Source organism: Patella vulgata, chromosome 3 (genome assembly GCF_932274485.2).
Source record: "Patella vulgata chromosome 3, xgPatVulg1.2, whole genome shotgun sequence".
Lineage (NCBI taxonomy): Eukaryota > Metazoa > Mollusca > Gastropoda > Patellidae > Patella > Patella vulgata.
In genome coordinates this window covers 85,153,231-85,179,422 of record NC_065881.2, presented here as the reverse complement: position 1 = coordinate 85,179,422, position 26,192 = coordinate 85,153,231, and the positions used below count along the sequence as shown (strand labels likewise).

Genomic DNA, 26,192 nt, shown 5'->3' with positions numbered 1-26,192 from the left:
TTCTGCCTAGCCTCGGTCATCATTACTAAAGTCAGTACGTTAAACAGCATAGTCTCGATTATCCATTTAATCGTTTAACCGAGAAGGAAAGTTATGCAGTAAATCGGATCACAATCCACTTAAGATCGCAGGCTAGCGATGCCATCTAGAGTTGATTATGTTCTGGATAAGTTAAACATGCATTATGCAAGAGCAAAATCTGCTTATTACAAGTCTTTCTTTAGGCCTGAAATGTTATCTAAATTATGAATTAGACATTAATTAACTTATCCAGACGATAATAAACTCTCGATGTCAAGGCTAGCCTTCGATGTTGGCTGGATTAGATTCCTATATGCCGCTAACGGCCGTTGATAAATAAATCAGAAAAAGTGGATAATCGAGACTATGCTGTTTATAAAATGATTTTAGTAATGATGACCGAGTCTATGCAAAAATTTCACCTGCTTCTTTCTCGGCTCATAGTGTATCAATTTGACTCCACTCGACACAAACTAGGTCATTTCGGGACTAACATATGGTTCAATTTTATTTCCATAAATTTGCTTGCGCGTAGGGGTCTTTAGCAGTGGGAGGAAATCGGAGGACCCGGAGAAAACCCACGATGTTGGACAGGAGATCCTACTCCTTGTCACGTACAACCGGGGATTCGAAACCACGCCAGTTGACTCAATGACAGACTTTATGATACAGCGCGCACGTGCTAGCCATTCATTCCCCCCCCCCCCCAAAGTAAATAGAATATGCTGATAAAATTTCAGTCAAACTGTTCCACTCTGAACCAAGATATTAGCTTTTGAATTTTAGGCTAGCCGCGATCATCATTGCTAAAGTCGGTAACGATAAAAAAAAAGTCTCGACTATCTACTTTTACGTTTAATTATTTTTCAAAAAATGTATTCCAGTCCGTTAAATATTGCAGGCTATCGATGGCATCGAGGATTGATTATGATCTGGATAAGTTAATTAATGTCTAATTAATCTAATTAATGATTTAGATAACATTTGCGACCTAAAGAAATGCCTGCAATAGGCAGATTTAGCTGTTACATAATCTGAATCAAGCAACATACCCCACTTTAGTAGAGCCAGGTATAGCCAAGTTAAAACAAAGTTTCCCTGGTAAATATTTATAATACAGAAAATTGCCAACTTATCAGTTTCTTGATAACGTTTCATATTTATTATAATTAAATGAAATTCATTAATACAGTTTTAAAGAGAAACCAAGTTTTAATTTTTCCTGAGTTGGCACAACACCAAAACAAATAATTTCTCGAGTGTGGGTCTTCTCTGCTACATCTGATCTATACCGTATGTAAGTATATTTTTAGATTTAATTAAAATCATTGCTATGTTTGATTATTGTTTTTGGATTTAATTCAAATTATGCTATCTTTGTACTAAGTGACAACACCAGTTCCGGGTAAATAGCAATGGAATAGGGTTTTACGTCCTACTTTTCTGCTCTGACTGGGATAATGAAGTTGACCGAGTAAATGGAGGCAAGGCCTGCCAAAATAGTAAGTGCAATGTTAGGGTATGTATGGGTACAGATAAAATAAGAAGCAAAAAGTAGTCAAGTCAACAAGACAGTCGTGAGCACCACATCCCTGCTACCCACATCTGTGTTACACAGTTCAGAGAGCCCAGTTGGTGCAGAAAAGTAGGACGTTAAACCCCATTTCAATTCATTGTAGAAAATTATGACGTTGTCATTTCCCTTCTTTGTAGAAAAGTATAACCTTAAACCTCATTTTCTTTCTTTGTAAAAAGTATTTCCATAAACCTCGATCATTTCCTTTCTTTGTAGAAAAGTATAACCTCTCTGTAAAAAAGTATACCCTTAAACCTTATTTTCTTTTCATTGCAGTAAATTAGGATGTTGAACAATGTTTTATTTATATTGTATTTCACGTTATGTTGGATCGAATCTGGAATCTGGCACATTCACCATGAAATTATTTATATTTTTTTCTACACGCAAAGTGCCAAAACTTGCTAACAGTGCATTCTATTGCTCGTTTTTTAGAGGGGATGATTGGCAGTATATTTATCTACATGAGAATGAAGCGGAATGTGCAGATTAAGGATGCATTATGTAAGAGAGAGAGAGAGAGAGAGAGAGGGAGAGAGAGAGAGAGAGAAACAGGGTTAACGTCCACTCGACACAAACTAGGTCATTTCGGGACTAACATATGGTTTAATTTTATTTACATAATTCGCTTGCGCGTAGGGGTCTTTAGCAGTGGGAGGAAACCGGACGCCCCGGAGAAAACCCACGAGGTTGGACAGGCGACCCTACTCCTTGCCACGTACAACCGGGGATTTGAAACCACGCCAGTCGACTCAATAACAGACTTTATGATACAGCGCGCGCACGCTAATCATTCAGCCATCCAACCCCCCGCATTATGTAAGAGGTAAAGCTGCCTATTGCTGTTCGCTATCTACATAATTAATTAGCTGAATGTGCAGTTTAAAGATGCACCATGTAAGGGCTAAATCTGCATATTGCTGGTCTTTATTGTAGCTTCAAATGTTACATAAATTATGACCATCTTCATTAGCCCAGTCGGAGCAGAACAGTAGGACGTTAAACCCCATTTCATCTACGCTACATCTTTAAACAAAGAAATTTGAATCATTTTTTTTAACATATACATTTTTTAACGATTACAAGATACATTATGGGAGACTCGATAACGAATTGGCAGTTCTCACTATAATAGTTAAAAACTAGATAATGTTAAGGCAATTTGCTGAAAATTTCATTCAAATTGATCCACTATAACCGAGAACTAAGAGATTGAAATTTCCGCCTAGCCTCGATCATCATTACTAAAGTCAGTACGATAAACAACATAGTCTCGATTATCCCAGAACAGTAGGACGTTAAACCCCATTTCATTTCATTTCTCGATTATCCACTTAATCGTTAAATCGTGAAGGAAAGTTATGCAGTAAATCGGCTCATAATCCACTAAAGATCGCAGGCTATCGATGCCATCTGGAGTTGATTATGGTCTGGATAGGTTAATTAATGTCTAGTTAATAATTTAGATAACATTTCAGGCGTAAAGAAAGACCTGCAATAGGGAGATTTAGCTCTTATATATTGTATGTTTAACGATTACAGCAAGAACGACCAGGGTCCTGTTTCACGAAATTTTAACTAAAGATAAAATCCAAATTTTAGTAGATACTTCAATTTTGATTGGCTAAGCACTACAATCAGTCTAATATTATCCAATCAAATGACTAAAATTTGGATTTTATCTTAGTTAAAATTTCGTTAAACAGGCCCCTGTTCTTACATATAGACATGTTTGAGCTGAATATGCAGTTTAATGACATGAATGCACATGTTATTGACGTGCAAACATTACACATACACACGGATTAAGTTACTATGTATCTAATAAATATAACAGCTGAGTTCAAGTGTTATATGTTATCAACAAATAGTTTGTTAACGGGTGTATATTTTAGGGTGTGTACGGTCATCGTCGACTTCATATCTCATAAACAAAGTTAGGATTCCGATAAAATATAACGTAACGACGAAAAGCTGAAATTAAAGTCATTTTTATCAAGCAAAGAGAGAGAGAAATGGTGTTTAACGTCCACTCGACACAAACTAGGTCATTTCGGGACCAACATATGGTTTATTTTTATTTCAATAATTCGCTTGAGCGTAGGCGTCTTTAGCAGTGGGAGGAAACCGGAGGACCCGGAGAAAACCCACGAGGTTGGACAGGCGACCCTACTCCTTGTCACGTACAACCGGGGATTCGAAACCACGCCAGTTGACTCAATGACAGGCCTTATGATACAGCACGCACGTGCTAACCATTCGGCCATCCACCCCCCTTTATCTAGCAAACATTTGCCAATATTCTTTTTTTTTTTAAATAACACATGGAATAAATTACGTATGTAAATGTTTTTTTATTAGCCGAAACATTTTTAGGTAGTCGTTTTTCACATCTACAATAGAAACAATTCGTATAGAAGCTAGTCACACAACTGAATCATACATTAATTCACTGCAAGTTTGTAACGGTATAAAATGAAATGAAATGGGATTTAACGTCCCATTGTTCTGCTCTGACTGGGTTAATGAAGACGGGCATACGACATACAGTGTGCTATACGACCTACTCTTATATCGAATTCCAACCGTCAAGGGTTCTTTTACGTGCGCGCACATGTACACGGGGCCTCAGGTTTTCGCCCCACCCGAACGACTAAAATAATTATATGAAGAAGAATGTCTGCTTTGTGCCTTATCTATAGATGGTTAATTGTAGCTCGAAATATTCTTATTATATAGAAAAAAAATAACAATATTTACAAAATGTTTCGTTTATAAACACATAATTCCGTTCTTACTTTAACACTACTTACAGAACACAGACGTGTCTTATCCTATAACATAATCAAAGATAAGTTGCCAGGCAACATGGAGCGTTAACAATGTTCTACGAATGTTCTTCCGTTTCACTAATTTAAATAATGCATATCAATTTCATACAGATCTTATAATTATGGAAGCCTAGATCTACCGATAGTAAGTTCTATTTTTTATGATTTCAGAACGGAGGGTTAGATGGCCGAATGATTAGCGTGTGTGCGTTGTATCATAATGTCTGTCATTGAGTCAACTAGCGGGGTTTCGATTCCCCGGTTGTACGTGACATGGAGTAGGGTCGCCTGTCTAACCTCGTGGGTTTTCTCCAGGTCATCCGATTTCCCCCCACTGCTAAACACCTCTACCCACAATCGAATTATTGAAATAAAATTGAACCATATGTTAATCTCGAAATGATCTAGTTTGTATCGAGTGTCGAGTGAACGTTAACCCCCCCCCCCCTCTCTCTCTCTCTCTTCTCTCTCTCTCTCTCTTTCTCGTGTGGTATCTAAATTTTATACAATGCATCTTTAGGAGCATCTTCGCTAGCCAAGAGTCACGTTTGGCAACCCTTGACTAGCGAAGATGACTTTTCAGCACCAATAGCTATTACTACCTTTGAATCTGACCCAGTATAATAGAAATAACTATATAATTGAAACAGTATTTTACATTTAGCAGGAATTCAACAATCGACATGTAAACAATGAGTTAAAGTACCAGAGATTCCTGCAACGGTTCCTGTTTATTATACCATAGAATACAATACCAACTCTCTCTGTATACATTAATACATACACAGCATGTTTTTTCTGGTACTACTATACACCTTTAGCTAATAACATGTAGATATTTAATCACATGCACGTGTCAACTCGACGGGGGTTTCAGATATAAGTGGTATCAGGTGTTCCACAAAATTAAGCATACTCTGATTCATATACGACGCACACCAGTACTATATATGGAAACTATGAAAGGGAAATCAAGTGAAAAGTGGTTTAACGTCCTACTTTTGTGCACCAACCGGGCTTATGAAGTTAAATGTCCTACTCTTCAGCACCAACCGGGATAATAAAGTTTAGCGTCCTACTTTCCTGCACCAATGATAATGAAGTCGAGCATACGCCATTCAGGCGGGGTTGGATGGCTGAATGGTTAGCGTGCGCGCGCTGTATCATAAAGTCTGTCATTGAGTCGACTGGCGTGGTTTCGAATCCCCGGTTGTACGTGACAAGGAGTAGGGTCGCCTATCCAACCTCGTGGGTTTTCTCCGGGTCCTCCCATAGCTAAAGACCCCAACGCGCAAGCGAATTATTGAAATAAAATTAAAACCATATGTTAGTCCCGAAATGACCTAGTTTGTGTCGAGTGAACGTTAAACCCCATTTCTCTCTTTCCTATACGCCATTCAGTGTGCTATGGTGAACAAAATGCTACACAGTGGCGCTACGGTCTACCCGTATTTCAAATTACAACTGACAACTGTACACGGGACCTCGGTTTTCCGTATTAGCAGTTTTTCCTTGCCGGGCCGTCCGTTCCGACTGGAAAGGACAAATGTCTAGTCGTACAGTGGTACCCAAAACCAAGGTTCCGTGTACACGTGGACGTTTACGTAAAAGAACCGCTGTCAGAAAGGAATTCGACGAAAAATAGGCGGATACGCTGCCCGGCCCAAATACCCAGTGTAGGACACTGCATGGTGCATGCCCGTTTACATTATACTATTATTGATAACAACATCGTGTTTGCTATGACATTGAGTTAAAAACTTGGATCCTTTAAACATATGAAAATGAAATGGGGTTTAACGTTTTATTGTTCTGCTCCGACTATGCTAATGCGGGCGTACACCATAGAGTGTACTATGAGTCAAATTTGAAATGGACAGCGGCGCTACATCTTCAATAGAAGGCTTGATCTCGCCTTAACTACGTACATCTTATCGCTAGATGTTGTAAAACTCGCGGTCGTTGCTTCAGGAACATGGTGGCGCTACGGCCTACTCTTATATCGAATTCCTACTGTCAAGGTTTCTCTTACGTGCACGCAAATGTGTACATTGCTTTTTGTCCGACCCCCTGTCCTGCACTTCATAAAACACAGTGGCTTTCTTTACGAATAAAATATTTGTTAAAATTACTTACTTAATTTAAGAAATCTAAAAACATTTTTCATCATATTCCTGGTATTGACAGCATAATCCTCCAATCGTATCACCAGAAACTGATCACGTGGATAAATATTGAGCCAGTTTTCAAGATAAGCATAATATATACCTATACGTAATCTTACCTAGAATGAAAATTAAACCACAGCATAAGAATAAAAATAATATTAAGAGAAATATTAAAAGCAGAGAACTTTGCCCGGAAAGGTTGATATCCAGATAAAATTCATACACATAAAATAATATTTAAAGATATATATATATATACTAAAATGATTTCAAATTCTCAGTGTCCGGTATATATATAAAAATAGTTAAAACTAGAAACACGTAGATCTAGCTCGTAGATAGAGAGAGAGAGAGAGAGAGAGAGAGAGAGGGGGGTTAAAGTCCACTCGACACAAACTAGGTCATTTCGGGACTAACACATGGTTCATTTTATTTCAATAATTCGCTTGCGCGTAGGGACGTTAGAGTGGGAGAAAACCGGAGGACCTGGAGAAAACCCACGAGGTTGGACAGGCGACCCTACTCCTTGTCGCGTACAACCGGGGAATCGAAACCTCGCCAGTTGACTCAATGACAATGAAATAACTATTTACTTACCCGAGCTAAATTTGCTAAAGTCCGGTTATATATACATGCCGTAAGGGTATATTTTTGTGTGCAGTTGATATGAAAAGAAATGGCTTTGGCGGCGTTCATATGAAAATCATAAGCCGATTTACTGGTTTTTTGAAAATAGAGGTAGTCAGACCATAATCTGAAACAGAGAAACAAAATTTACTCATTTATAGATTACGCGCAGATGTATTTTTGCAATGGGTGGGACGAAACGTGCACGCGTGTACTGTACATCATAATGGCTGCCATTCAGTCGAGTAGCGTGGTTTCTAGATGTCTCCGTTACTGTGTGTGTGTGTGTGTGGGGGGGGGGTGTATATGGTGTATATCGAGGACACACATCTGAATACACACCTTCTAATCACGGACCTGTGTCAACCGAGGACGTCCTCGGTTCAACCCAGGACTTTTTGAACTAAATCTAGGACTGTAACGATCTTCAGACGCCCGGATTTAATATCCCATTTGATTTTAAGGTCGATCTGAGGTGATCCGCGTTAAGCGGTATTCTACAGTTGGGGTGTATCTTTAGTGTGTGTGATCTGAAAAGGAAAAAATATGATTATGTGTATCAAGTCCGCAGTGAGTGTTTATTGGACACGGAGTGTATCAAGTTCTCAGTTAACCGATGTCTACCATACACATCATATATGGTCACGTGGGAGAAATAAGTTATTATTCATACCATATCTAAACTTAACCGTTTTAAACCCGCACGATATTAAAAATCTAGCCATCTAGTCATTATATTACTTCTGGCGTAACTTATATTACTTATTTTTACCTGGCGTAACATATAAGATTATTGCCGAAATCATAAAGATAAAATAATGAGTAATCAACAGTTGAAATATTAATAAGTCGCGCAATTTCAAGAAGTGTTATTGTTATATAATGCGTAGGTACCAATGGGCAATTTTTGCCTTGCCGATGTACTAAAGATATAAGGCGTCGGGAACAGGTTTTCAGGTGTCCTAGGGGAGCTCCTGGGGCATCGCGAGCCACGTGGACCCATCGGTAGGTGTAGCACTATCATCGTTGCGACATTGTTTTTAAATTTATAGACAAGGAATAGAGAAATAAGATCGGTTAAACAACATATTTTATCTTTACAAATTATTCTCTATTGTCAGTATAGTAGCTATGGTATGAGTTTATTTAAAACGCAAATTAATTGTTTGTGAAATAGCGTGAGAATAACAGGAAAGGGGTTTTAAGTTCAAGGATAGATTGTGTCGAAAAACATGTGACGGGAATTTACGATTGCATCATTTGGCTTATTTGACCAATCTCTGTAATTATTTACATCATATTTGACCAATTAGATAATTGAAGATCCAAAGCCAAAAGCTACAAAACTATCATATTTGTGAGAATTCGTTAGACAGCAGCTTGGTTCTAGAAGTGAAAAGATGTAGAAGTTTCTATTCAGCAGACTCGCCCATATCGAGTCTGGCTGGCTAGGGTTTGAGATTGACTTTAGTATTGTAATCTATACTAATGCTTATATGTATCCAGCTTGATATATAAAATGTAAAAACCAACAGTTGCATTGTTATAACTACTGAGAAGACAAACGTCTTAAAAAAACAGTAAGAGGTAAATACACAACGTGAAGCAGAAGTAAAGACAGCTAGAGGCAAATTCTAGACGATAACAAGGCTACTAAGATATGTAGTAAGAAAAGATGCATGGGTCGTACGTAGGATGTGGCGATCGATTAGGATCTCCCGCTCTCCACGTCTGACAGAAGGTCCATGGTGCTACAGAGGTCACGGAAGAACTGCGAAAAGTTTCAATGTTTTCATTGTCAGGAAAATAGATCGGGAGGCATCCCCAGAGCTTTCCAGATTCACAAGGACATTCCGGGGATGCTTCCCTGGAGCTTCCGCGAAATATGCTCCGGGGCATGACCGATGTCTTGCTGATGTATCAGAGGACCTTTGAGGATATTTGAATCGGGGATGCCTCGGGGAAAAAGTATTCTTCAAGGAAGAATCTCGGAGCTTCCCCGTCGGGTAAACATCGGGCATATTTTCAATACTAGCTTTGAAATTTATCGCAGTTATCCCCAGGCTTCCCGATGGTTTCATATGGCCCGCGACTACTCCGAAGCATCGGCGATGTCTTGCTGACTTATCAGGCGACCTTTGAGTATATTTGAAGCAAAATATTTCGCTGAAGCTTCACTGCTCCAGGGAAGCATCTCCGGAGCTTCCCCGTCGATATGGAAAGCTGCCGGCATGCCCTCCCGGCCTGTTTTCCAGACAAAACGTCGGGAACACATCGGAAGAAATTCCAATGCCAGCTTTGAAATTTTTTGCAGTTCTCCTGAGTCCTCCTAATGGTTCAACATTGCTCATGATGACCCCGAAACTTTCCCTTCACACCGGGCGCCTCGGGGGATCATCAATTTCAGTCGGTAGTATATCGCCGATGCAAAAAATGCCCAGTAGGACCTTGGCATATGTGTCGCCGATTGAGATCTCCCGACATGAATATTCACCCGATGATTTTGATTATCGGCAAAGGTACCCCGGAGCTTTCCCGGTTATTGGGAGCCATCCTCGATGATTCATGGCAATTGCTCGGGGCAGGGCATTCCCGGAAGTTTGTGACCATAGCCTAAGCATCAGTGCACATTCACCAGACCACTCCCGATGCTTAATAAGTTCTATTTCTGACGGGACTACTTCGTTTCTTTGGGCAAAAATATCGGGACCCATCGGGAGAAAATTTAATATCTTAAAAAGTTAAGTTCTTAAAAGTTTAAATTAACACTGTAAACCTCAAAATGCCTCGTTCGGCAATTTTGTTCAAACGTGGCAAAAATGTGTTATAATTTTTGCCACAATTTTGCCACGTTGTGGAGTATAAAGGCGCGTTCACACTGGGGGTTTAATCTGAATTGAACTCAGAATAAAGTCTTATTCCGGATTTAGGTGAAATGAAATAGGGTTTAACGTCCTACTCTGCTCCGAACTGTGCTAATGAAGACGGGCATACGCCATACAGTGTGCTATGAGGGAAATTTTGCGTGGGCAGGGGCACTACTTCCTGATCTTATATCGAATTCCAACTGTCACAAGGGATCTTTCACGTGCACGCCAATGTGTACACGGGACCTCCGAACGACAAGACAGCTGTCCTTGTCAGGCCCTCCGTCCTGCTTCACGGACAAGGGGAATAAAGCCGGAAAATCTGGCTGAATTTTCTCGACCAATGCAGGGATCGAACACCCGACGACCTCCAGACAAGCGAGCCAGCGTCTTACCCACTTAGCCACCGTGTCCCCGTTGAGGATGCAAATATCGATTTAAGCCGATAATGAATTTTGTTTCTAAATGTGAAGACATATTTATATCGGTTTCTGCATTGATGTTGTTATACTTTTCCTCATACATGAACATAATCGACCCATAAGCCACGTTTATCTTGAATAACCAATCACGAGCAAGGAGGAAAACACTAAAAACACAAATATAAAATATTATTTCCGGGACAAAAATGAAAGCAACATGTCGACAAGAAGTTGATAGCTAAAACCTTTAGATCTAAAATTAACGACCACATAAAAGTTACTGATTTTATTTCCAAACACAATTGATGCATACTATTTACAGCGAGAACCCCCCAATAATTATTTCTTTTTAACGCAAGGATACTTCCCACAATTAGACTATTGAACAATGGAGGTTATCATTTGTTTTATACACAAATAACTGATCACACGACGTGTTCGTTTGAACATCAATATAAAACATATAACGTTGCCATCTCATCATGATGGTTTAAGCCACTCAATGTTCCAAATACCAGTTAACAGTTTGATTAAGAAATAATAACAGCTAAATCGTTAATATTTAGGATCTAGGGATTAACACAAATGGGTCGCAACGCATATATGAATGTATATAAAATGATTTACATTCAATCATTTCCGTTTTTACTCTTATTTCAAATCAGTTATGTTCGGCGAAATATGCCAGAAGTCTCAATCGAATGGCTATCCCAAGCGTCTGGTTATTCCAGTCTACAACGATAGTATTTATTGCGCATTCTCTCCAGATAAGAATATGACGTCACCGTTTGACATGACTTGTGGAATATGTCTAGTCTCGCTCTTCGAGTCCCTTGTTACAAATGGAGCTGAAACGCATTATGGTACACGATTCGTGTACCAATTGCAAAATGTTTATTTTGTCTTAAATATTGGATATCAGAAGCTCATCTTTTCCGGTAAGATCACAACATCAATGTTGATTTAAATTGACAAATAATTCGTGTTTCCAATGTCGAAGACTGTGGATGATATTGAGTTAGAGACTTAGCTACTTTAAGTAACTAGATTATTTTTTTATTAAATATTAAATTACAACCCATGAATGAAACTTTAAGCTTTTTATTAGAAACGCTTGGAGAAATTCCGTACAAAATGTAACAGGATGTTATTTCACAGGTTCTTCAATATGCGCGATATCAAATTAACCAGGGGTCATTATAGAAGTTTATTTAGTACGACAGACGTCACGTGATGTAAGAGGGGTAGACGGCTTTTCTCACGATGAAATTCTTTTTTAATTTCATTAGATTTTGTAAAAAAAAATATCTTATAAATCTGTCTTTCGATATTAAACGGTTATTTTCTAGATTCTGGTATGAAGAACTCATTTTTCTACAAATAAAATTATCTCTCGATATCAAACTGGATTCTGATGTAAAGAACCCATTATTACTTATTACCGTGTTTAACGAACTCCATATGGTGCGATCTTTTTATTTTCTATTTCCATTTAGTACGACAGACTGGAGCAACGGTGGCTAAGTAGGTGAGACGCTGGCTCGCTAGCCAGGAGGTTGCGTGTTCGATCCCTGCATTGATGTTGTGATCTTATCGGGAACACACAGGCTTCCGATATCCAATATTTAAGACAAAATAAACATTTCACCATTGGTAAATGAATCGTGTACCATAATGCGTTTCAGCGCCATTTGTAACAAGGGACAGACGATGTCAGACGATGACCTCATATTCTTATCTGGAGAGCATGCGCAATAAATACTATGCGTACACTGGAATAACCAGATGCTAGAGATTGTCATTCGATTGAGACTTCTGGCGTATTTGGCCGAACATAACTGATTAGAATTTTCAGTAAAAACAGAAACGATTGAATGTTTATATACATTAATATTACATTATTATATGCGTTGCGACCCATTTGTGTCAATTTCTAGGTCCCACATATTAGCAATTTAGCTCCTTTAATCTTGGAACGGAATTGAGAATATTCAACCAGACAGATTAGAACTGGGGTAATGGTTTTAAATAGGATGTAATTTGGTGTAATTTTCATTCATTTTGATATTACATAATTTATAGAATGAATTTTTAAGAAATGGGAGCATCGGGGTAGCCGACAGTATGATTTAATATCACGTATAAATTTTACTAATTTCATTTCGTTTGATATTATAATTCAATAAGGGTACAGCCAACTCGTACTCTGAGATCCCAGTATCAAAACATTTAGCTCCTTTAATCTTGGAACGGAATTGAGAATATTCAACCAGACAGATTAGAACTGGGGTAATGGTCTTAAATAGAATGTAATTTGGTGTAATTTTCATTCATTTTGATATTACATAATTTATAGAATGAATTTTTAAGAAATGGGAGCATTGGGGTAGCCGACAGTATGATTTAATATCACGTATAAATTTTACATATTTCATTTCGTTTGATATTATAATTGAATAAGGGTACAGCCAACTCGTACTCTGAGATCCCAGTATCAAAACATTTTCTGCATTCCATCATTAAAATTAAAACTGTTCGGAGATGGAAGCTTTAGTACTGCTGCAACAAAACTGTGGAACAATTTACCTCAAAATATTCGCGACAGCAAAACTCTTACAAGTTTCAAATCTCAATTAAAAACTCACTTGTTCAAACAATCTTAGGTTGACTGAACAGACATAGTTTATTTCTCTTAAAAACGCGTTGAGCATGCTTATGGATGGATTTGACGCTTAAGAAATGGACTATTTTAAAATGCTTAGGAGCTTTTGTATACAATTCATTCATGTCTTTGTAAAGTTGTGTATTTTTATATAATTATGTCCATGTATCTATTCTTTGTTTGTTTCATGTATATTTCTATTATTTTTTTTGTATGCACATAACCTTGCCATGTTTTTTATGCAATAAAGTTTATTTCTTTCTACATATATTTATTAGAATAGAACAAGGTTTGCCAGTCTAATTTGATATTTATTGCTTTCCCATGTCGCAGCTTCACCCTGTTTAACTTATTATTGGTCCTACTACTTAGGCCTATCGTTTATATCCTAATTAATAATATTTTATTTTATTTTTGAAATTCGTAACATTGAATAATATTGATGGCAAAAAACCAACATGTTAGTAGACAAACCTGTTTTATGTAAGTCATATTATATCAAAGCGTTTCAATATGGCTGTACCAAGCATCCTTATATTCTAACAGATTGAAATCTGTCCAACAGCTGAGTTAAATCAACATTGGATTCCATAGTAACCAGATATTATACAGATCATTCAAAATTCAAAATGAAATTAAAGATACATTATGCATGAGCTAAATCTGTCTATTGCAGGTCTTTCTTAAGGCCTGAAATGTTATCTAAATTATTGATTAGACATTAATTAACCTATCCAGACCATAATCAACTCTAGATTGCATCGCTTTACTGCATAACTTTCCTTCACGATTTAACGATTAAATGGATAATCGAGACTATGCTGTTTATCGTACCGACTTTAGTAATGATGTTAGAGGCTAGGCGAAAATTTAAATAGCTTAGTTCTCGGTTCATAGTGGATCAATTTGACTGAAATTTTCAGCAAATTGCCTTTACATTATCTGGTTTTTAACTATTATAGTGCGGACTGCCAACTCGTTATCGAATCTCCCATAATGTATATTTAAAGTTTCTTTCCTGGCAAATATTTTCAATTAAAGATATTGTAACAGTTATGGACACTTAACCATCGATTCCCGCAAATTATTATATTTTTTTTTTGGGGGGGGGGGCGAATATGTTAGTCCCGAAATGACCTAGTTTGTGTCTTGTGGACGTTAAACCCCATGTTCTCTAGCGGGGCTAATTGTAGTCAGACAGTGTAAGTTTATTTTGCTTGATAATAGGCCTGTATTAGGTACTGAAATCACCATTGGCAACAGCGTATTAGTAATATTGACACTTGTATTTTTACTCGCATGCATTCAAACAGCCAATATGATGATTCACCGCCTAAAATCGTTTCTAATATGAAATATAAATTTATGTTTTTATCTTGAGATTCAAGCCAATGTCTTGTATAAACATTTATGATGTAATATCTGGAGATCACAAACCATCAGTTGTATAAACACCGTATCAAATAACTGCGGATAAATCTACTTATAAACGGGTAAAATTATCACTTATGAAAATATTAACTTTTGAACATATGTGCAGCCATGTACAGTAATCAAAACATCAAGAAATCTTTTATGGGGTGGGGCCAAACGTTCACTTTTATGTAGTTTTCACAAGAGATAAAATAACTTGTTAAAGATACATTATGGGAGATTAGATAAAGAGCTGGTATAATAGTTATAAGGGATTTTGCTGAAAATTTCAGTCAAATTGATCCACCCTAAACCGAGTATTTAGCGATTAAATTTTGGGTCTAGCCTCGATCATCATTACTAAAGTCGGTACGATAAAAACATAGTCTCGATTATCCATTTTTTGATTTAATCAGAAGCAGCAGATCGGGTTCTAATCCAGTAAATATCGCAGGCTAGCTATGACACCGAGAGTTGATTATGGTCTAGACAAGTTAATTAATGTCTAATTAAACATACATTATGCAAGAGCTAAATCTGCCTATTTCAGGTCTTTCGTTAGGCCTGAAATGTTATCTAAATTATTAATTAGACATTAATTAACCTATCCAGGCCATAATCAACTCTAGATGGCAGCGTTGGGTCATCTATGGTTGGACTTGGGTCGTGTTCACGCAGTGAGCACAAATGGGGTTCCAGAGATATTATCCTGGGGCCTGTTTCACGAAATTTTAACTAAGATAAAATCCAAATTTTAGTATTTGATTGGATAATATTAGACTGATTTTAGTTCTTAGCCAATCAAAATTGAAGTATCTACTAAAATTTGGATTTTATCTTTAGTTAAAATTTCGTGAAACAGGGCCCTGGTGCTTGTTTCACGAAATTTTAACTAAGATAAAAATCCAAATTTTAGTAATTTGATTGGATAATATTAGATTGATTTAAGTGTTCAGCCAATTAAAATCGGAGTATTTACTAAAATTTGGATTTTATCTTTAGTTAAGATTTCGAGAAACAAGGCCCAGGTTACCAAAACAATGTTGCTATAGGCAACGAATCACACGGATAGAAGTCAATCGGAGACAATGGCTAGTCCAATGAACAATGATGTTTTCCTGGATTCTGAATAGCGTCTTGGATCCTAAAGGTGCTACAATCTGATAAAATGCAGATCTATATTTCGTTTCGTTTTTTTTTATACTTTTGATGGCCTATACTACATGAAGATCTGACCAGTTGTTTTGTGGGGTCGCGTTAAAGGTATACGAGGAGCTTTTGATCCTTTGACGTCAGATATTTGATTATCCAATCAGCATTGATGTTTCTAGTGGGTTAGCCACAGTATCGTGTAGCTCACGCCAAAAGCTCGCCGTAACAGACCGTTTCATTGGCATCCAGAACACGTCAATGATAAAACTTCTTCCAGATTCTAGTGTAGTAAAGACAAGTAAAACGAAATTTTGAACTATAAAAAACGAAACGAAATAGGATCTGTGTTTTAGTATTTTCACCCAGAGATAACATTGTTAATCTGGATTGTTTGTTTCGAGGGATCTTAAATATGTAACTTTATTGCACAATACCACCACCCTAAATTCGCACCTGGGGGCGATTATCTCATAAAGCTTACCTGTCTACCGGGTCCCGTAATATAATGATAATTTTAGCGTTGGGTAAAAAATGATGAACATAGTCAGCGTTAGTATATTTAGGTTCTGTTTGTCCACAATTTTCCTTCAATCTCCACCATTCATCATTATCCCACAGAGTGGATACAGATGCGTCTCCTGTAATATTGAAAACATCATCATTATCCCACATACAGACACGTCTCGTGTAATATAGAAAACATCGTGTAATATATCACTATCATCACCATCATCATCATCATCATCATCCCACAGTCGAGTCCAATGTAATAATCATTATCCTACAGGGTGGATACAGACACGTCTAATGTAATAATCATTAATCTACAGGGTGGATACCGACGAGTTCAATGCAATAATCATTATCCTACAGTGTGGTCCAGTGTAATAATCATTAAACTACAGTGTGGTCCAATGTAATAATCATTATCCTGCAGTCTGGATACAGACACGTCTAATGTAATAATCATTACAAGGGTTGCCAGACAGCGAAACAGGCACCCACAGCCGTTCAAGAACGGCAGTATTTTATTCTCATGTAGTTAATGGGCGGGGTGGGGGATGGGGGTGGGGCGGTGATTGGCATTTAGTAGACTCCTAGCACAAATATAATTATTATACAACCACGTGCAAGTAATTACTTTTATTTTCGTTTCATAGACATAAAGAATTGTGTATAAATTCCTTGTCAATGGGGGAATAACTTCAAACTCCAGAGCCTCATAAATATTGTTTGACCGATATTGAATTTTAAACCTATTAGAGATTTAACATTCGCAAAATTGCAGTTTGAAGGGGTTTGAATTGGGTGTGTGTGTGTGTGTGGGTGGGGGGGGGGGTCTTTGGATGGCGCTGCATCATAAGGTCTGTCATTGAGTCAACTGGCGTGGTTTCGATTTCCCGGTTGTACATGACAAGGAGTAGGGTCGCCCTGTCCAAGCTTGTGGGTTTTCTCCTGTTTTCTCCCACTGCTAAAATTGAACCATATGTTAGTCCCGAAATAACCTGGTTTGTGTCGAGTGGACGTTAAACCCCATTTCTCTCTCTCCCTCATCTCGGTTAATAATGTAATTAAAAGGTGGATCATATTATGTATTTTTAAATTAGACTGAAATTAGTTTGAAGTTAGCCACGCATGTCACTGTCTGTTTCTAACCAATCAAGTTAGCCATGCCTGTCACTGTCTGTTTCTAACCAATCAAGTTTAGTATTGCAATAACAACTGTGATGTAGTTTTTGTTTGTTTTTGTTGTTTCACCAGCTGCCAATGGCTGTTAATTTGACATGTAAGAAGTTTTAAATTAGTCCAACATTTGTTTTTCTAGCTTAATGAATGTGGTAAAATAATCTCCGTTTCGTAGATTGGCTCCCAAGCTTCTATACATTCCCGAGATTCACATGTATACAGATTTATAATCTAGGTCATTTCGGGAGAGAGAGAGAGAGAGAGAGAGAGAGAGAGAGAGGGGGGCGTTAACGTTCACTCGACACAAACTAGGTCATTTCGGGAGAGAGAGAGAGAGAGAGAGGGGCGTTAACATCCACTCGACACAAACTAGGTCATTTCGGGGGAGAGAGAGATAGAGAGAGAGAGAGAGAGAGAGAGGTCATTTCGGGAGAGAGAGAGAGAGAGAGGGGGGCGTTAACGTCCACTCGACACAAACTAGGTCATTTCGGGGGAGAGAGAGATAGAGAGAGAGAGAGGTCATTTCGGGAGAGCGAGAGAGAGAGAGAGAGAGAGAGAGAGAGGTCATTTCGGGAGAGAGAGAGAGAGAGGTCATTTCGGGAGAGAGAGAGAGAGAGAGAGAGAGGTGGGGCAACGCCCACTCGACACAAACTAGGTCATTTCGGTAGGACCGGGAGAAAACCGCGAGGTTGGACAGGCGGCTAGTTGATGAAACCACACCATTTAACTCAACGACAGACCGTTAACCATTCGGTCACCTCAACTAGACTGTGAATGTTTGTAAAACATACAGGTGATAAAATCAACTTACCTGTGATGATGTTACTGGTACCTTTACCTGTTGATCGTGTTTCTATATCATTAGCTACACCGTCAAATAAATCGATATAATGGCTGAAAGGTTGAGACATCGTGTAGTTAGATCTCCAACCTGAAGTTATACAAGTAAACAATTCTATTGTACAACAACAACACAACAACAAAACAACAATTAAACAACAATAACAATAACAACCAAACAACAACTAAACAACAATAACAACAACTAAACAACAACAGTAGCAGCAGAAACAAATATTTTAGTAAACCAGTGCAGGAGACTTAGCGTCACTTGCGTGTGTTCGGCACCGTAGAAGATCGCAGAGTTCTCAACCGGTTTCCATGCGGCTGGTCTGCGAGCTACCAAACATTACAACCCGTGCGTTTCAAAACATGTACGGCTGGTTGTGAGCTAGGCTTTAGGGAGGTCATATTAAACTCAGACTGCCTGTTTACAATTAGCTCCGCTTGAGAACAGACACTAAGCTAGTTGACCGACATTTTAAGTCCTAAATCGACGATTTTAGTCGAAATCACTAAGTAAACTTTTGATTATATGTGAACGATCTGACCATACTAAACTTAGTCTGCCTGTCTACTTTTAGCTCCACTTGAGAACAGACAATAAGCTAGTGGACCGACATTTTAATTCCTATATCGACGATTTTAGTCGAAATCACTAAGTAAACTTTTGATTATATGTGAACGATCTGACCATACTAAACTTAGTCTGCCTGTCTACTGTTAACTCCACTTGAGAACAGACACTTAGCTAGTGGACCGACATTTTAATTCCTATATCGACGATTTTAGTTGAAAACAATGGAAATATAAATACATGTAGGTTTATTTAGTCTTTGTGTGTATGCCAGATATGTATGCCAGTAGAACCGCAATTTACTTATTTTCGGATATGGCAGCCATTCAGAACAGAGATTTATTCTCGAAGTATAATGTAGTTGGATCGCTGTGTGCAGAATGTTGCCCCCGCTTGGAACCACCGATACATTAATGAACCAGATCCTTTAAACGCGACATGCTTGGTTGTGTAAACTCGTGAGGCCTTGCTAGATAGATAGAGACGATTCTAATTTTAAAAAAATGAAATTAAATGGGGTTTAGCGTCCTACTGTTTCAGTAATTATGGACGCCGGGCCGACGTACGGACAGACCGACGGATGAACGGATGGGGGGGGGGGGGCGCGGCAATATACGATCATATTTCAATGTGGGAGTATACAGAAACCGGGACAGGTGGGTTTCTGTGGTGTGTAGCCAAAAACGGACGGCGTATGCCAGCCTTGATTTGCTCAATTGGTACAGAAAAGCAGGGCGTTAAATCTCATTTCTTTCTTTTATATTTTAACCATTATGTTGACCTGGGATTTTTTTCAGACGTGTCAAATACTAAATATAAATGGGTGTCGACTTTCAACCATTCAATAATTGGTATAACAAGTTTAAAGGAGCTAAATCGCTAATATTTGGGACCTAGAAATGACCGAAATGGGTCGCAACGCATATAATAATGTAATCCGATTGTATATAAACCGAGTCAGTTATGTCCTGCGAAATAATGCAGGAGTCTCAACCAAATGGCAATTTCTAGCGTCTGTTTATTGCAGTCTATTGCGGATGCTCTCCAGATAAGATATGGCGTCACCATTTGACATGAGTTGTGGAATATGTCTAGCCTCGTTCTTTCTGGTCACTTGTTACAAATGACACTGAAACGCACTATGGTACACAATTCGTGTACCAATAGTAAAATGTTTATTTTGTATTAAATATTGGATATTAGAAGCCTACCTTTTTCCGACAAGATCACAACATCAATGTTGATTCGAATTGACAAAAAATTCGTATTTTCAACGCGTAATACTTTGGATGATATTGCGTTAGAGACTTACCGGCAGCTACTTTAACATTTTTATAATCATGTCAGTTCAAAGAGAGAGAGAGAAATGGGGTTTAACATCCACTCGACACAATCTAGGTCATTTCGGGACTAACATATGATTTAATTTTATTTACATAATTCGCTTGCACATAGGGATCTTTAGCAGTGGGAGGAAACCGGAGGACCCGGAGAAAACCCACAGGGTTGGACAGGCGACCATACTTCTTGTCACGTACAACCGGGGATGTCAGTTCAAAACTAATTGGCGGAATGGATGACGGAAATAGACACTCTTGGTCCTGTCCGCCGAAGTAAAATACCGAAGTCAGAAATACGGTCATTGTCAGGTATACAATTCACTGTACATTTCAGGATGACGTCTGCACACGGAGCACTAATCTACTTTAAGAATTGATCTCTGTCCCGAATGGCCGCCATAATAAAAACTTAGTATACCATTTTGTAATGTGGTTCTAATCTTTCATACACACAATGACAAAATAAACATTTTCAACTTTTTAATATAAGCGTAATAAATTGTTCTCAAAATTCTCGAAGCACGGATAGTATTTACTACTACTTCCGTCAATTTGGGAACTAAAATGTCGGTGAACCAGTTTCGTGTCTGTAATAAATCGACGAGAGAGAAAGACATGGGGTTTAACGTCCACTCGACACAAACAAAGTCAATTCGGCACTAACAATAAACAATAATTCGCTTGCGCGTAGGGGTCTTTAGCAGTGGGAGGAAACCGGAGGACCTGGAGAAAACCCACGAGGTTGGACAGGCGACCCTACTCCTTGTCACGTACAACCGGGGATTCGAAACCACGCCAGTCGACTCAATGACTGACCTTATGATACAGTGGGCAGGTGCTAATCATTCGTCCATCCATCCCCCCCCCCCCGTGTCTGTAATAAATCGGAGCTATTTGTAGATAGTCCACGTAAGGTTGTGACTTTCTTTATTCGAGATGATCATTCCATGTGTCAAGTTGATCAATGCATGTGTCAAGTTGATCAATGCACGTGTCTGGATGATCACTGCCCGTATTAGGACGATCACTGGCCATTTTAGTTTCGTTAATATTTCGAAGAACTAAGCGGAAGGGTACTTGTTTTCTAATTTTAGTTTAAATTTGGGTTTACTGTGTGTGGAACACGCAATCGTTTATTTCTAAACCTTGATTTTATCTATAGCCATTCAAAGGAACCAACAATATTATATTTAATCCAGTCGTATGATATAAACTTTGACCTTCCACTGCCTTTAGTATACCACCATCCCTATCAACCTAAATACCGTTTGGCCTGTCTAACGACCCAACAACATTTCAAAATAATAAGGATGACATATAAACACCCTTCCTCTTCACTTTATAATACACCTATCATAATTATACTATATTATAAAAGCCCCATTATCATCACGGCTACTCTATATCATATTTTAAAGTCCAATACTGTCAGAAAAGGGTTATTCTACATCAAATCATAAAGTACTGTACATGTACAAGTACTGTATAATATTTTAAAACCCCACCATGCCAAAATAAGGGTTACTCACAGACTGTGACACATTAAGTATGTTGGCTACTGCTCGCTGTGTAGAACCCATTTGAAGCATGCCAATAGCACGTAGACGTTCATCACGTTGAAGACGTCTCATTGCAAATTAAATGTAACACACTAAAGCAAAGATACGCTAAACAGTAAATCTTATGCAAGAACCGATAGGAAAGCAAACCTGAATAGGATAAACCAGCACGCGGCAGTTTTCATCAACCCTTCCTTGAAGTGTCAAATTTGACAATGAACCCTTCCCACGTGTATGGCGCGATGGCGTGTCGCATGTGCAGCTCAATGGTTCTGTTGGGGCGATAAGTTGTTTATCGGTGAACATACTCAAAGCATGGCAAGTGTCCATGACTATTTATCATATGACAACCTGCATAGGTATTTGCATTTCAATATCCCCTACTTTTTTTGAAGAGTATATTTTAAAGCCATACACTGTTAGAATAAGGATTACTCTGTATAATATCATTAGCCCCGCCATCACCGTGTTAGAATAAGGGTTATATAATATTTTAAAGGCCCAACATGCCAGAATAAGGGTTGTTCTATGTTATATTTTCAAGCCAGAACAAGGATATTGCCAGCAGGAATCGACCTTAATATGCCATTCTTGATTTTATTCATGACTACTTGTTTACCCGACAGTCCTGTGATGCTTCCTTATATGGGTTTGTTAAAGAGTAAGCAGTTTATGACGTAATGTCTTACCGTATCTATTTTTACCCCACCAATGACATTCCTTGATGGGTGGCGACATTACATCCGGGTGACTTATTAATTTTTTATACAAATCTGTACTACCGCACTTTGGTTGACCAGCAATAAAGAAATAGGGTAGACATCTTAAACGTCGGGGATTTGACTCCTCGGCGAACTTTTTCTTCCAGTGAGAAGTTAATTTGATAAACAATGATTTTACGCTGTGGAAATACTCCGAGAATTTATTATCAGAATATACGTCATAGTCCGTGAGATCTTCATACCAACATGGATTTCTAAACTTAGGATTATATCTAGGAACATCCTGAAAATTAAAAGATAAAAAGAATTAATAAGAGGTTATACATTTATACCTATATTACAACCATTATTTAATAATTCATAGTCTCTGAAAATAAAACTGGTCATGTGGGTATTTAATATATAGACTCTGAAATTAAAACTGGTTATATGTGGGTATTTAATATATAGTCTCTGAAATTAAAACTGGTCATATGGATATTTAATATATAGACTCTGAAATTAAAACTGGTTATATGTTGGTATTTAATATATAGTCTCTGAAATTAAAACTGGTCATGTGAATATTTAAAAATGTATAATCTCTAAAATTAAAACTGGCCATGTGGGTATTTAATATATAGTCTCTGAAAATAAAACTGGTCATGTGAATATTTAATAATGCATAGTCTCTGAAATTAAAACTGGTCATGTGAATATTTAAAAATGTATAGTCTCTAAAATTAAAACTGGCCATGTGGGTATTTAATATATAGTCTCTGAAATTAAAACTGGTCATGTAGATAATTGATAATGCATAGTCTCTGAAATTAAAACTGGTCATGTGAATATTTAAAAATGTATAATCTCTAAAATTAAAACTGGCCATGTGGGTATTTAATATATAGTCTCTGAAAATAAAACTGGTCATGTGAATATTTAATAATGCATAGTCTCTGAAATTAAAACTGGTCATATCTGTATTTTTTAAATATATAGTATTGACGCGTGTCGTACACAAGCCGACTATATACATTTGAGTAGATGTAGTTTAACGGATTGATAATATTAATAAAATATTATCAAGAAAAAAAATGGAATACACAGATTTCACTGACGTTATCTCGCTTCCGGTATAAAAACAACTTTCTGATTTTATATTTCAGCCTCATCAATCAAACATAATATACAGTCGACAAACTGGCGCTAGTCCAATATCATGTCTAAATTCCTGGAGTTAAGTACAGAGACTTTATTATCATGTACTTGCAGAAAAATAAGAAGGTAAACACGGAACTCAATCGGGAGTCACGACGGCTCGATAACCATGGCGTTAGCTCCCCTCACCAGAAGATTCCCAGTTTTTTTTTTCGTCTAGTTGTTTTGAAGGGACAAAGAACTGAGGTCAACTCAACCCATGTATTCGTTCTCGTGCACGTTAAAATAACCCTTTGCTTTTGGAATATAAAGACACATTACAGGGTACCGTTACTTTTAGGGGGGAGAAATGGGGTTTAACGTCCACTAGGGACTAACATATGGTTCAATTTTATTTTAATAATTCGCTTGCGCGTGGGGGTCTTTAGCAGTTCGAGGAAACCGGAGGACCCGGAGAAAACCCACGAGGTTGGACAGGCAACCCGAACGGAAAGCACGAGACCCAATGACAGATCTTATGATACAGCGCGCATGTGCTAACCATTCGACCCCCCCCCCTCTATCTTTAGGACAAAAATTCCGTCCTATCACTCTGCTTGACTGGTTGGTGCAGAAAAGTAGGACGTATTAAAAATTCCATTGCCTGCTTGATAATTGAACATTGATGTTTTAATCATTTATGTGTCTGGTGTAGTAGGACACGGCCCTGTATTCAGAATTAAAGACAAGAGAACCATTCCAGACGTGGCTTCCCCTTGTCAGTGGTGCAGGAAGGAAGGCCCAACAAGGGCAGCTGTCTAGTCGTTCGGATGGGACAAAAAACCGAGGTCCTGTGTATACATTGGCGTGCACGTAAAAGATCCCTTGGCACTTGAAATAAGATATAAGAGTAGGCCATAGTGCTGCTGCCCAGGCCAAATTTCCCTCGTAGTACACTGTATGGCGTATGCCCGTCTTCATTAGCCCCGTCAGAGAAGAATAGTAGGGCGTTAAACCCCATTTTCTATATTATCTGAAATATCTCCTCTGGGCACAGCTTTGAACCCAAGAGGCCAGTTCGTAAATCTTAAAACATTTGAGACTGATAATAAAAATAGAAATGTACTCAGATTATTGAATGTAATAGTATTTTAGTTGAAGGAAATCAGCGTGGGGTTAAACTAAATACATACATAAAACTAATTATTTACACATTTATTAAAGAACCGTATCTTTATTAACTGTAATATATACAACTCCTTAATATTTCACTTACTATTACAGATCAAGTAAATTTGACATGTAAGCGGTTTTCAATTAGAACAATATTTATTTCTCTCGCTTAATGAAAGTGGTGAAATAATCCCCGTTTCCTAGATTGGCTCCCAAGAGAGAGAGGGAGATGGGGGGGGGGCATAATACCTGAAGGAGACACACGTACAAGCTTGGGATCGAAACCACACCACCTGACTCAGTTTCAGACCTTGTGATGTAAAGCGTACACCTGATTTTTTTTTTTTTTTTTTTTTTTTGAAACAATGGAAGCAAAACTCTAAACATGGATTATCAACAGGAGCCGTGCGTAAAAATTCCAAGTCAATCGGATAATAAATTGAATTTCTTGGTAACTATCTGGAATCAATATGAAAATGAAATGAAATGGAGTTTAACTCCTACTGTTCTGCTCCGAACGGGGCTAATGAAGACGGGCATACGCCATACAGTGTGCTATGAGGTAAATTTTGCCCGGACAGCGACACTGCGGCCTACTCTTATATCGAATTCCAACTGTCAAGGGATATTTTACGTGCACGCCAATACGGGACCTCGGTATTACCTCTCATCTGAAGGACTAGACAGCTGTCCTTGTCAGGCCCTCCCTCCTGCATCACTCACAAGTGGGAACCACGCCGGAAAATCTGGATGAACTTTCTCGGCCAATGCCGGGATCAAATACCCGATCTCCAGGCTCCACTCATGAACACAAACGCCATGTACACTATTCAAATCAATCGGGTGATAATTCTAGATTCTAGAGTATCCACACGTTTTTGTGTACATGATCAAGGACAGCACTGATTGGAATCGGTGAAAATCAATAGGATTTCATATAAACACTTTTTATGAATATAAAATCAATTGAATGATAACTTGTTGACGGTGTATACAAATCATTACGAATATAAGTGCATAGTATAAGTTTGCGGTAAATCGAAGATTTGAATTTAACACGTGTATTGATTTGCGCGGTAAATCGAAGATTCGAATTCTAAACGTGTATTTGTTTGAGTAGAATAGCACTCTGATTAAAATACAGATCTATATTTCGTTTCGTTTTTTATACTTTCGATAGCCTACACTACATGAAGATCTGGCAGGTTCTAGTGGAAGGTCGCGTCGGGGTCATAGAAGCGGATTTTGACCCTATGATGTCAGACATTGATTAATCTATCAGCGTTGACATTTCTAGAGGTTTACCCACCGTTCCGTGCCTCGCACGCCAAGAACTCGCCGTAACAGACCGTTTCATTGGCTAATCCCTCACTTCAACCAGAACGCGTGTTATATAACAACTCTTCCATATCCAAGTATTGTGAAGACAAGTAAAACGAA

At 38.1% G+C, this 26,192-nt stretch overlaps 1 protein-coding gene across 1 annotated transcript in view; it reads right to left on the bottom strand.

Annotated features, from left to right (window-relative positions):
* Positions 1–26,192, bottom strand: part of LOC126816456 (carbohydrate sulfotransferase 15) — a 59,775-nt gene that overhangs the window by 9,936 nt on the left and 23,647 nt on the right. The window contains exons 3-7 of the mRNA XM_056099681.1: positions 22,431–22,746; positions 18,237–18,356; positions 16,221–16,377; positions 7,194–7,350; positions 6,565–6,712 (exon numbers count right to left, since the gene is read on the bottom strand). Coding sequence (XP_055955656.1) covers positions 6,565–6,712; positions 7,194–7,350; positions 16,221–16,377; positions 18,237–18,356; positions 22,431–22,746 — 898 coding nt within the window. The remainder of the gene's footprint in view (positions 1–6,564; positions 6,713–7,193; positions 7,351–16,220; positions 16,378–18,236; positions 18,357–22,430; positions 22,747–26,192) is intronic.